Raw genomic sequence first — 13,565 nt, 5'->3', positions numbered from 1 at the left:
GCTGTGACTATAGGATCGTTCCATTCGTTTTAACTGATTATAAAAAGCTATATTTTAATCTGCGGAAGCTGATGAGATGACATTTGGCCTGTTGATTAAACAGAAGCTTGCGGCGGCAATAACTTTTGTAGTAAAATTAGAATGATGGCTAGGCCTCCCTACCCTAATTAAGCGCGGTTATTCCTTGTCATTTCGTTCTTCATACATTCATTTCATCCGAAAAGGGGGCATTTAGCGTCAGGGCACGCAGATAAGGTGGCCACCTCGAGCTTTGGAAAATATCGCTACCTCGGTAATATCAACCAATCTTCTCAGCGTGTCCAGTAGCTGAATCTTATTCGTCCTCGTGGTGTTCCCTGCACGAAATACCAATTTTGCTGTTATCATGTCCAAATGGTAGAACAGATAAATCAATGTCAGCTTCTATACAGGTTACTATACAGGTGTTTGCTACCCGGATATCTGAAAAAGCAGAAAAATAAAGGGTCAAGGAAGCAAAAAGTGGCCGGAGAACAAATAATTGGATGGGTCTATGGAATTTAACACGGCCATCATAATTTTTTGTCACACTCGGCAATCTCTTAGGGCGAACAACAATGCAGACTAGCGGACAAAAAACAGTTCGCCTATTTAACTTCGTTTATCTGTGCCATTGTTTATTAAGAATATGTTAGTGCAAACAGTTCGACAAAATACGGTACAATTAATCTGATTTTATGATTGTTTTAGTGGTAAATGTTCGATTCTCTTTTAGTATATTTTTCAAAAAGCTCTTGTCTTTTAGTGTTACCCCCCCGAACAAGGACGTTCAATCGGCCGTTTCCGTTTTCACAGCCAAAACTACAGTTGTTTCAACGACCGGAACGATTCTGTTATCACAAATCTCCTCAGAAGTCCTATGAGCTTAAAAGGCGTTGCCTCATGTGACTAACGGTTAAAAGAGAATCATCAAATCATTTCACTGTATGAGAGAGAGCCTTCTAGGAGAAAAGCTTCGTTACTCACTTTACTGCACAGCGTCATTGTCTTTTGATGGTCAAGTTTGGTAGGGGAAAGGCTAAGTTGGCCTACTGTCAACTGTGGTATCGCAGGACATCAATATTGGGATACCGAGGGTCGTTGGATTTATCATGCAACCGGCTACAAATCAAGATTGTAGACTGGTTTCCTATTTCCACGCTCCAATGACCCTATTCGACAAGTCATTGACACGATATAAGACAGACGACTATAAACCTACGCTATGTCCCAATAGCAACCATTTGCTTGTATACGTGGATATAAGCATACACAGTTCATGCAGATTGGTCCATTTAAGTGTCTCAACAGTACGCACCCAAATCGTTAACTGTAAAATTCAACAAAGATAGATCTGTAAATATCTTATTCCTTCCTTTTCTAACCAACAGCCTCCCTTCGTATGAACGCCAAACGTGTTCTTCCTCATGTTAAAGCACCTGTAATATACCGACATAAAGATAAACAGAGACAGAAGTTCGCCAGAAGAGACAAACAAATTAGATTCTAAGGAGAACGACAGACGAACTGGCTACCTTTACGTGATCGATATGCATACGTGTTTAGTAAGTGTTTGTTTATTTTTTAATGATAAAAGCTGACCCCGGTTACAGAAACTCCTGTTAACTCGGGTGTACATGCTACCCTGCTGGAGAATCTTTTTAATAATCTCTAGTCGTCTGACTGCGAAAGGGCTCAAATTAGTTTCAGCTCATACCAAGAAAATCAATTTCCTTAACAAAAAGTTTATTATTTAATTTATTTTTTTTTTCTGCTAGGTCTAAAAGTGGACCAGAATTGCATTTTTAAGTGGAATGTGGAAAATTTCGGTTTTGTCAATTCGAAAATGGCATAATACATCTTTTATGCACACTTTGATGCATTCAAGTACGCCAAGTATTATTCTTGCCCATGTTTTCTTTTTTCTTAGCAAGCTTCTAGATTTCTGTCAGGTTCTCAAAAATATCAGGCCGATTTAGAAAATAATATATATATATATATATGGAGCTTGAGATAGGGAACAAGTTGACCGTAGTTCTTTTGCACTGCAATCCTTTGCATATAATAACTGTTCTTTCAAGATATACCGTGTCCTTTTTGGATGCTGCACGCCAAAGATATTTTCCAGTCTATAGCTGCGATCCGACACATATTTAACGTCTACATCGGCTACTGGTCCACGTGATGGCTACAAGTGCTCTTCTGTACGCTGTGTCTAGTGTATACCATTGCTTTTTTCTTGCTTTCTTTGTGCTAATAGAGTATATCTTCATTTGTTTCTTTTCTCCTCTTCCCCTTCTCTTCTCTTCGTTTGGTTGGACGGAGCCCAACCGTTCTCGTTAGAGGTTCTACATTTTTCTTATAGTTCCCTTCGTCTTGATCCTTTCGACGTCTATCCTACGCCAATTGATAAAAGACGGACTAGAGACAAGATGGCGTAGGACTGAGGCAAAGGTCAAAGGCAACCAGCTTTTGTGACAAAGCAACTGCGCGGGAATTCCGTCGATGAATGAGGCGCGCGGCATCTTTGCCATTATGCAGCCATTTAACTCGCAATCGTTCAGCAGGCAGGCGCGCATAAGAGTCTAAAAATGTAAAGAAAAGTTTCGGCCGTTCAGGGAAGGACGCATTTACTATTGCCATCCAAAATAGCTGCAGTCCGCTAGGTCAGGAACTTCCCGTCTAATGTCGTCCTCTGCTCTCTTTATTCCTCTGCATCGTTACGTCACTTTCTCGCCTTCTTTAACATTACAAAGGGAACACATAGAAATGGCTCCACGTGACCTTTTCAAAGCCCTGCACTTTCTCGTTACGTTGTTGTTCTTTCTGTGTTTGTGTTACTCGTTTCAGCAGTCTTCCTTCTTTTTGTTGTGCGTCTAAGACAGTACGGCTGCCATCGACCTGACAGATAATGAAACTTGCGCGCCTCCAAAGTTCGGCTTGGCGTTGGAGGCTGTTGCGATCCAACTGCGGCTTTTTCAGTAACCCACCATTTTCCAATCCCTGGCAAAAAAATGGTTGCCTCTAGTTAATCCACGATTTTCCTATTCCTATCCCAATACTCAACGAGACGGAATAATGGCAAGAAATGCAAATCTCGTTCCCTAAGCAAATTTATCACCCCCCAGCAGACCTCTTTGTGTAAAACATTCTTGCTCAAGGGCTTATTATAACCCTCGATCTTCATTTACATATGTGCCATGTGAATCTTCATGGGGACGTGAACATTTTATGTGTTGATTGTTTATATAACGCCTGCATATGATACTTATATGTGTTAGTCATGTCTGTTGCTTTGTAAAAAAAAAGTCAATCATATGATTGTACTTTTATGTGAGCGCATTTGATATCACAGGTCACTTCTTTCATCGACGTAGTACTGCGGTTACGAAGTGTTTTAAAGTGAACTAACAAAACAAACCTTGAAGAAAACATTGCGAACTTCTGTGCGCCTATAACGCGATAATCACATGAAGCGGGATGCTTCATGTATTAGTTGAATTACGTAGCCATACTGCATAATTCATCAAAACACCAGTTGCCAGTCTTCTATTATATATAGAGACAGCGATAAAATTTTATACAGGATATTTCGCTTCCTGTAAATGTTGTACGCGTAGCAACCTGGACATAATCTCTAGGTGTATATATATATCGTTTAGTGGCAGACAACATGCAGTTGGTACCTTAATCCATTCATGATGTATACCATTTCATTACCTGTACGGCATATGGACACTGACTATTGCTTATATATGGCTACTCGTAGTAGTTCTAACCTCACTTCCATGCATAAATTCATACTCTCTGTATATAGAACCGCTAAACTATACGAGACTATTCATTTTGCATGGCAAGCAAGCACCATCAGCAGCAAATGATGGCGTAGTTTTATCTTTATGGGACCGTCGTTGCACAAAAAGCAGACCTTTCCTCTAGGTTTCATATTGGTTATACTACGTATATGATCTGCTAGGTAGGGTAGCGCCCCCCACCAAACGGGACTTGTGAAGAGCTTTGTGCAACCATTTGACAGAACTACGGGTCTATTATCATGCGTGTTTGATAATATTAAAGAGTACGAAAACAAACACTGGCTTTTATTATCATCATTACAGTATTACTACAATGATCATTGAAGACGTGAAGCACACTGATTGTTGTACTTTGTTGCTAGCAACTACCCCATGATACCCTTAGTTTAACTTGTTGAAGCGTTCCCTTTAGTCCGCACTTGTTGCCCTCCGTACAGGCAACACGCTTAAAAGCTTGTTGCAAATAGGCGAACCACTAAGAATGATTATCGACGTTAACAGCCCTTTAACGCTTTCCACGTACGTTCCCCTTCGCTGCCGCCCTTTAGCGGTTAGCCTGTTTTTTAGTTCCGAAGCCGTTCTCATAGCCTGCACTTTGGAAGTTTTCATTGCGACGACGCGTGTTTTTGTATCTTAGAAAGTTCACTGGATCGGTTCATTTGTAATCAGTCTCGTTTTCGACGGAGTCGTATCGAGTCCTGAAATGCTGTTTAGGCGGAGCTCTAGTTGAGGCTTGGCCTACTCACACAAATGCTACTATCTTCCGGTGTCGCCGTCGAGCAGCGTAGGGGAATTTACGAGGGAGATGAGCATGGGTACCTATTAGATGGAAAACTCCAATACTTTGACATTTAGTACAAGATACGAAGACACGCTAGTCAAGCGAAAGCACTAACATAACTATTATAGTTTGCCTATATACCTATTATTATGATACAGACAATATCGTAGATGGTTGAAGGCATCGTGGGTAAAGTAAAGTATTCGCTTTCTAAGCTTAGGAACATGTTGCGGTGGTCCGGGGTCGAGCACGGGCATCGATACACGGTTCGTGTCGTGCTGATTTGATGGGATGCCTGTAAAACAAGGAGCTGATCAGCCCGGAAACAGCACCTGCGTATTGAACCTTAGGTGTTCCGACCTTCCGTTTCCTTTGCCATGCTCAGATACACAATTTATGTTAGGAACTAAAGCTTATTTTACTACAGTGTAGAGTAACAGATCTGGCTCACTAAAAAACAATTGTGAAGGAATCGTACCTTACACCACACTCAGGCTTACTGCAAAATACGGCTTGTCTCCTGACAAGCATTAAAATGTATGCATTGATTGAGCACCCACATGGATGGATGCTGTCACAAGCTGCGTAATTTAGAAAACATCAATAGTGAACGGCATCATTTCGAAGAATTTATAGAAAAACAGACAAAGAATCGATAAATTAAATGTTGCTATCATTACGTACCAAGTAACATTAGATTCGCAAAATGAACAATTAAGGACCCTTTCATTATTATTCCGACATCCAAATGTGCTTCTGAAATTCCCAAAGAACTTCAATACTCAAAGGTTATTTGTAAGGCCCGTTTATTTATAGAGCAATTACTACAAGAAAATGATTTCCATAATTTTGCGTGCAGGCAGGTTTGTTGTTAGTAGAACGAAGGAGCAGTTTCAATAGCAACGCTAACATAACGAACCACCATGCAAATTCAACATTCGTTGAAAACATATTTGCTCCTACATATTGAAACGCTACAAAGTTATTGCTGTTTAATCGACGACATTAAGAAAAATATGTTATGTTCCCGTAAAGAACCATTGAAAAGGCGTTTCAGAAATCTTCGCTCAGTGCATCATGCGTTAAATCAAACAGGAAGCTATCTTTTCCGCGTTCCACCGCTGTATGTCACATGTGATGGCTAGATATTTGATCGAAGGACCGATCGAGAAAGGGAAACATTTTTCGTAACGCATGAATGAGGCACGAAGTAAAATTTTCGCATCGAGCTATTACATGATGTGGTGGTGTTTTGTATATCGAGATGAAAGCGCCTGCTTACAAGGCCACTATACATGTCATTATAAAGCTCTACAATACGATTTTTCCAATGACGAACTTAGAATTAAAATGCCATAAGCTGCATTATTGAATATTACTGCCGAGGATTCTTTGGGAGGTTGCTTTCTGCACACACTAGACTTTACTGCTGTCCCCACCCACTGAACTCTGTACCCCATAATTTTGGGCTTAGGTTCAGACCTAGCTCTAATATTATTTCAATCCAAAGCGTGTAGCGTTAAACGACAAGCGCAGATAGCTTCTCAGCAAGCCAAAAAAGATCTCGGCTTATCGGTTTGTACATAATTGTGCGTTCGAGCAAAACACAATTCAGTGATACGACTTTTTATACCCTGCAAGATACCGTATTATCCTGTACACTATTGTATCCGCCATTGAGTGCTCTCTACAACAGCGACTCTTTCTGTGTGTAGCATGTTTTGATGTGTGTTGGTTAGAATGCTGCATCAGGTCACAGAACGGTTACGACCCAAGTCTAAGAACAAGTTTAAGACGCGGATATGTTTCGCTTGTTGAGAGTAGCCGATCAGACGCATTTGTGGTTCTCTCAATCTGAGAAAGTGGTACAAGATTGGTGTACTGTGATTACCCTTGCAATAAGCAAGTGTTCGTCCAGTTCTGTTGACGCCTCCGTCCAGACACTGCACTTCAAAGCTAACAGGGGTCGTGCAGCCATGTGTTACACCATACGCCAGTGCAATGCTGTCTTAGCATGTCCCCCCACCGCGTCTCGGCCATAGCCTTGACCTGACCGGAATTTCTCGCTGTTGCTGCTTGCTTAGAATTTTCATTAAACAACGGTAGTTCGGCAGGTTTCCGTGCTTTGCGTCCTGTTTAAGATGTAACGGACGCTGCTGGCTAAAGAAGCGTTCTGCAAAGCGCAGCTCTGAGTACAGGAACGGCAGGGAACTCGGGCACTGATGAGCGGTCCCCTGAGGCTACCACGAACCTGCCAGTCTTTGTACTGACTTATTTTTTCGCTATAAGCCCTATTTCTACCCAACTATCTTCACCCCGTTTCCATATCTAACCGACGAATAGCTCCCGGGCCCCAGTTACAACGATTGTTTTCACACAAGGAAAGTTCAAGACTGCAAAAAGTGCTAACGACGGGAGCACGGCGGAGACCGCCCGTGACGTAAATGCGACTGCCATCGTTCCTATCCGACGTGTATTAAGCATCCAACTTATAGGACACACGGTCAAACGGAACCAAGTTAGTGTGTTGGAGTCAAGCTTTTTGAATGTTCGAGACAGGAAATGAAGCTATAGAAAAACGAAACAAAATATTTACACAGCAAAGTCCACGAAAGTAGGAAAGTACAGTTTTGTTTTTTTTTTTAATTGTCAGTTATTAACCTGTAAATATAACCGCAACCATAGAAATTAGGTAGCTAATGGTACAGGCGAAAAAACTTCAAATGAAAATGTAGCCACAAAGTGTCTTAAAATCTATTGTCACTTTCGGATGAGTTGGAACGATTCACTAACGTAGTCAGTCTCAAGTACAGCCGATTTTTCATAAGTATCTTCTGTACGAAGAACGATGCAGGATAATCGGCTTAGGCTCGAAATACGGATTTGTCTTTTTAATATTAGTTTTCGTTCTCTTCGTCAGAGCATCATAGGCCGACATTCCTACCCTGAATAGACTCCTATATTATCTAAATGGTTGCATTTTTCTTTTTGGCAACTTTCGGCGAAAGGCGTCCATAGGCATAATAACAGTGTAAGCCTATTCAAAGTGATGAAAACTGAATATACTCGAAGCAAATTCACTAATAGCATTAGGCAACCAAACGTTTTTTCCAGGAAGAAAAAGCTCTTTTGTAGAAAGAAGACTAAGGTAGACTTATACGTGCTAAAGCTCTCTGTATCAATTTTTTTTTCTTATAAACTACAGAATTCTTTTCTAAGCAATACGTTATAGGTAGTCGCCCGAACTTTAATGACGTTGTTCAAAAATTTTCTCCCAAGTCAACGAATTCAATCCTATACATGAGCTTAGCCTAGTATAGGATTGAATAGTAATAAGTAGTATAACTAGCATAGTAACTATACTAGTTAAACTACCTGCAGCCATCAATATATCCTTTGGAAGCTTATACGTACAGGTTTGCTACACTTGATATGCTTAGTGCTTAGAAATACGTTGGGCCTTTCCTAGCTATTCGTCTTCTAAATGTTATTTCTTTTATTGTTACACTATTACAGTTCAGTGTCTTCATCTGGAATAAATATTAAGCGACTGTACAGCCTACCAGTGTGGCTGGCATCAGCTTCTGCGCGCAGCTCCTGACTCTTGTCTGAATCGCGACGGTTTCTGCGTCGCCAATAGCGCGAATTCACGCACCAATTCAACATACCCGTGCAGTATCTGTGAGGCAAAAGCCACAAAATTCCAGGTCCAACTTCGTAGCTGCGAAGTGGCTCTCCTTTTTACGATGCCATAAATCAGCAGAATAAGGGCCAGAAACGAGACAACAGCAGTATAAATATCAGCCATCAGCTAAGCGGACTGTGCGGTGATTCTGACGATCAATCCAAAGAGAAACGGAGACGTCGTTATTTTTGCGACGACAAAGTGTTGTATCAAGATAAGATGGAATCGCAAAATTAGAAGCTCTTCCGGAAGGATAAAGCCGGTGCCAAAAAGTAGCGTGTAGCCCGATTGACGTTGAATGACCGATGACGATAACTGTTCATTAAGGGTACAATTGCATAAGTTCAGCCATCGCCTCGCTTTGCTCTTCCAATGCGACGCGCTGTACGACCGTCATTATTCTGCCATGCCCTGCTTGCCCGCTATCGACGAGTGACCTCTTGACGCTAGGGTGCCACTGCGTTAACAACTGCACCGTCAGTAGACCTGGCAGATACGGCTCCGGTTAACGCAAAAAAAGGCAGAATCTCTGCGAGAGCGGTATGGGCGCGGTCATCTGCCACGGTCACCAACAATCAACGCCTATTCGGGTGCGGAAGCGGCGCGGAGACCTCGTCGGCGAGCGCAGAGCCGACCTCGCTTGGGAAGGCCCGGAAGATGCAGCCGGCATAAGGGCCGTAGGAGATCGTCAGCAGGCGACTAGCAATTTTTCCAACGCATCTAACAACAGCTCGAAACAACAGACCAACGTGAAGAAGCAACCGAAGAATAAAAAGTGAGTGCTATTTATTTCTATCCTTAACGACTAATCAGAACGAGTTGTATAGACGACCATATGTTGATCTATACATTGAATGTTCAAAGTGTTGGACAAGTTACTGCAATCTTAGGACGTCTGAAGAAGTTGAACTATCTAAAATAAATGGTTCGAGTTCGTAGTTTATGCGATACTTGCGCTTTAAACATTCCGCTAAAGGGCTGGCCTCTTCCAGTATGAGACAAAGTGTATCTAGGCCTTCTTTCGCACCTAGAGCACACTACATATTCTTCTAGTTTGATAAGCAAACACGTTACCTTAAATCGCCAAAACATTAAACTACCTGCCTTACATTTAAGCATCAAATCAAGTGTTTAAAAGGTAAGGTATCTCATAAAGTTTCGTCAACTTTCTAAATAACTGCTCTCTAGCACTTCGCTCTACCTTTTTGAAAGCTGCTTGACTTTTCAAATGTTTTGCTATAGATAACTGTTCACACTTTTAGAAGTTTAATAAAAAATGGAAACAAACTCAGAGGTACAAGCAAGAAATGAGAAAGTTCATATGGGTTAAAATTCGTAACATTATGGACTTGTTTCTCTTGCGGCTTAAGACATTTACTGTGAAAGGATTTCGCGTACGCAGGTGGATACTGATCGTTTTGTCAGAGTCGTACTTTCGATTGGAGTAGCTGGCAATTCTATTCGGTTACACCGATCTCTGGAATAGGGATAATGTTTGAATTCTTAACTTAGTAAAAATGTATATAGAAATGACAGAGATGACAGAGAATTATAGGTTTGTATTTCGAACAGAATTTATCAGGTTTAGTACGCTGTAAATGTCCTATAGGCCCAAGTCCAAATGACTCTAGCAGTATCATCCAATCTCAGAGTGGATAGAGGATACATCTGTGCAATAAGCACTACTGCGTTACGTTTCTTAGCAAAAAGTTCAACGGCTTGACTTATTATCACGGCGCTGCACTCCTAATCGAACAGGAGTTTGCACGTACATGTGCTGTGTAAATATGGACGTACCAGTTCAAAAATGGCTTTAACGAACTGCGATAATTTTTCTTGCAGATCGGGGGGCTTAAGGGGACCGTATTAAGTGTGGGAAAATGCGATTTATGCTGTAAACCCGAACGTAAACTAGGTAAAAATAACTGCTCTCGAAAACAAAAGAAGTAAATCTTCTAAATAGATCAATCGTATCCGTTTTTGCCATAAAGTCGAATACGGTATTTTCCCACTAAAGGGCTCTAGTATTTACTAAAATTTGTACCTTCACAAGCCAGGGCTTTTAAAGCGTCGGGCGTCGAAGGGGCGTCGAAGTGCCCTTTCGAGACTGTGGAATAATTACGTTATTAACGGGACGGCTGCGATAGAGGTGAATGGGCTGATCGCTGCAAAGTAGTAAGCTAATAAAAGCATCGTTTTGTCAAAAAAATGACGGAACACCAAGCTAAAACGATTACTGAACTCATACAATGGAATAGATAGCAATGAAACGGGTTGACACAGCATAGCCTCATTGACCATAAGGGTCATCGTGACGAGATAAGCAAAATGGTACAAGAAGTATCAAAATGCACGAACTAAATTTATCCTTAATTCAGAGCAAGTTCGACCTCGGATTAGATTTCACTGGAAAAGTAGTAGGGCAGTGCTCACTGCTCAATATAAAGTTGATGCTTGTTAGAAAGGTACAAATGAACAGTTAAGCCTGGGTGTTTATAGTTATTAAAAGTAATTGTGTATTAGAACGAAGATCCAGTGTGGGTTTGAATATCTATTATTCCTATGTGAGATCCTTTCATCTTCGGTCTGGTAGACCTATAGGCACTCAATGACAAAAAGACAACAGTTTAACGTTTCATTCATGAACTATGCCTGCGAGCCGCCTTAATACGTACCGGCGATCACATTGTCTTATCGCCGTTACTACTCCCGCTACGCGTACTGTCGCTGTTTCTGCCATCTTTATTGGGATGCCTGGTAGTCCTTCGTTGTAAATATGTGTTGCTTTATGTGCTCTTTCTCATACCCTGCAGGGAACGTTGATCCTGAACATTCGAGCAGGCCTGGCACCTGCGGGTTACATATCTTCAGTTTTCACCTTTTAATAATTGCGTAAGCGATATGGTCCTGCTGGTCGATTGCTTTGACTGCCGCTTGCATTAAATGTTGTATATAGCAAAGGGAAAAGTTGCAGGAGCAACTGCCGATTGAGCTCAGTAAACTCCCCTGCAGGAAGATATTCGAATGGCTTTGCCTATTCACTTGCTGGCCAGAACCGAAAAACTGACTTTGTCCTAAAATTGTCGGGTTTAAACCACCCTATGGATACTTCTGTGTACGTGCTTTTGTGTTTAGCTGCTTTTGCAGTTACAGAGCCTAGTTCGCTCGTTGAATTGGAAATTGTTTCTTTTTCTGTCTCTACTCCATCTAGTGAGAACGCCAAGCGGAAGCACTAAAACGACATCAACGCTTTATGGCCCGGGTCGTTCTGTGTAAAAAACTCGTGCGTTACACTGCAGACGGCGATACGCTCTACTTCGCTGCGAATTCTCTTAGCGATTAGGTATTGCGCAATTTGTTGCTGAGTGGTAGCTTCTCATTCTAATAGAGGAGTGTAGCAACAGAAAAAAAAAACCCACTTGAGTATAAATTCAATAATACCGTTTTCTGAACCGAAACTAATTTTCGTTGTAGGCCGATTGAAGTTCCAGAGAACGAGGCAAACTCACCCAACCTAGTTGTCTCATGCTTCTGCCAGTTGTCGTTGCTTGCCATAAACCATGTCCATTTTCTTGTTGGCAACCCTTCGATGAAGATGGCAACGTGGTATGAGTGGCTAATGCGTGTATCTGAATGCGTTGCCGTAATATCTATAGATAAACAATACGCTGCCAGACCAGTTTGAATTTCAGCGTGGGCGAAAATTATTACCAAACATTAATAATTGGGACAGTGGGACGTCAAGGAAAATTAAGAACAAAAATAAGGTGTTACTATTAAGGCTAAAGCCGTTCGTATGGTTATCGTACTGTTCCATAGGTTTGTTGGAAAAAAAACCTTAAGTAAATCCAGTGAGACGCTTTTCGGCTAGGCTGAACCTAAACATCGACGATTCCGAGGACTAGTTCACGTATAAATAATAATATGTAAAGATGCTAAACAAATATAAAACTTCCCATGCTCTTTTATGACTAGTGAATGAACGACCTTGGGGAAAAAGCCGTAGTTGATAAAGGTATCTGAATTAAAAAAGATTATATGATTTTCATTTTACTTTCCCATTAATGAAATCATTAGAAAATACAGTTCATCATTCTGGATTTACTTGCCAGTTCTTTGAAGCATTTGCCGTAACATACCTCGTGATAGTCTTAGCTTATGAACTTAATCGTATACCAATATGCAGTAGTTCGAGCAATCTCAATTAAGGATACTGCAATTTTAGTAAATAAAACAGGGAGATGTCTAGGTAAAATCGTATTTTTTTGCCCCAACGGTAGATACCGTTTGACATGTATAGTAGTAGCGAAGTAGACTAGTTTACATACTTTATATTCTACGAAAGAGCTTTTTTTACGTTCAGCATAAACTTGATGTTTACCAGACACATAGTTTTTTTTTTGTAGCCTTTTTTTCTTATCAGGCTCAGTCTGCAAGGTCAAAAACCAGGACAATCGTTAAAGCTGCTTTTAGGATAGTCTGGACACGCATACAAAATCAAACTTTTATTCGCTATAGATCATAAGTTACGCCGTTTGCCCTAACAGCCAACTTCATATCGAACTTTGTTTTAACTTATAATGAATCCATATTGCAAAAACTTCTACTACTCTTGATCCTTCAATAATAATCTTGGCCAAGATCAGTTGTTCACACGGAAGCATCTTTACCTAGTATTTTGGCGACCATATAATATGATTCTTCCAGAAAAAGCCATCCTTACTATCTATATATTGACCAACATAGCAGAGAACATAACAGGTATTAATCTGATGGAGTAATGTTGAGGGTGAAACTGAAGATCCCATCTGAAGTCCCGTATTGCTCTGAAAAGATATAACCTTATCTATCCATATATAGGGGTATGGAAGGAACCCTATCTAAACAGATGGCCGTCTCTATGTTGCTTATAATTTCCGTCGTTTTTTAAATGAGAATTGCTTCTAATAGTGTTGTTCATCTACGCTTATCTGTAGAGATAATTTCGTTAAACAAAAGTAACTTGAATTAGATCATACTCTTTATATAAAAGTCACGACATAACATTCTCGTTGGTCGGAGGCAGCATGAAGCAGTTGCTAGGAGAGCCCTTACTCACTGCTGCTTCATCTATTTTTTTTTTATACCCATTCTACGTTTCCAACGGCGGCCATATTCAAAAAAAAAGGTCTATCTATTTCATTCTCTAGAGACGAACCTTATCTCAGTAGACACTGCTATTGGTAACAAAGGCTGTGCTCATGAGATGTCTATATTTGGAGGTTTC

At 40.8% G+C, this 13,565-nt stretch overlaps 1 protein-coding gene across 3 annotated transcripts in view; it reads left to right on the top strand.

Moving 5' to 3' along the window:
• Positions 1-13,565, top strand: part of LOC111263677 (dual specificity calcium/calmodulin-dependent 3',5'-cyclic nucleotide phosphodiesterase 1A) — a 285,107-nt gene that overhangs the window by 58,909 nt on the left and 212,633 nt on the right. For all 3 annotated transcript variants that reach the window (XM_086969741.1, XM_086969739.1, XM_086969742.1), the window contains exon 3: positions 8,131-9,074. In XM_086969741.1, the coding sequence (XP_086825867.1) occupies positions 8,842-9,074 (233 nt within the window). In that variant the 5' untranslated portion in view covers positions 8,131-8,841. The remainder of the gene's footprint in view (positions 1-8,130; positions 9,075-13,565) is intronic.

The sequence above is a fragment of the Varroa jacobsoni genome, unplaced genomic scaffold, assembly GCF_002532875.2.
Source record: "Varroa jacobsoni isolate VJ856 unplaced genomic scaffold, vjacob_1.0 scaffold_781, whole genome shotgun sequence".
Classification (NCBI taxonomy): Eukaryota; Metazoa; Arthropoda; class Arachnida; order Mesostigmata; family Varroidae; genus Varroa; species Varroa jacobsoni.
This window is presented reverse-complemented; position numbering and strand designations above follow the sequence as displayed.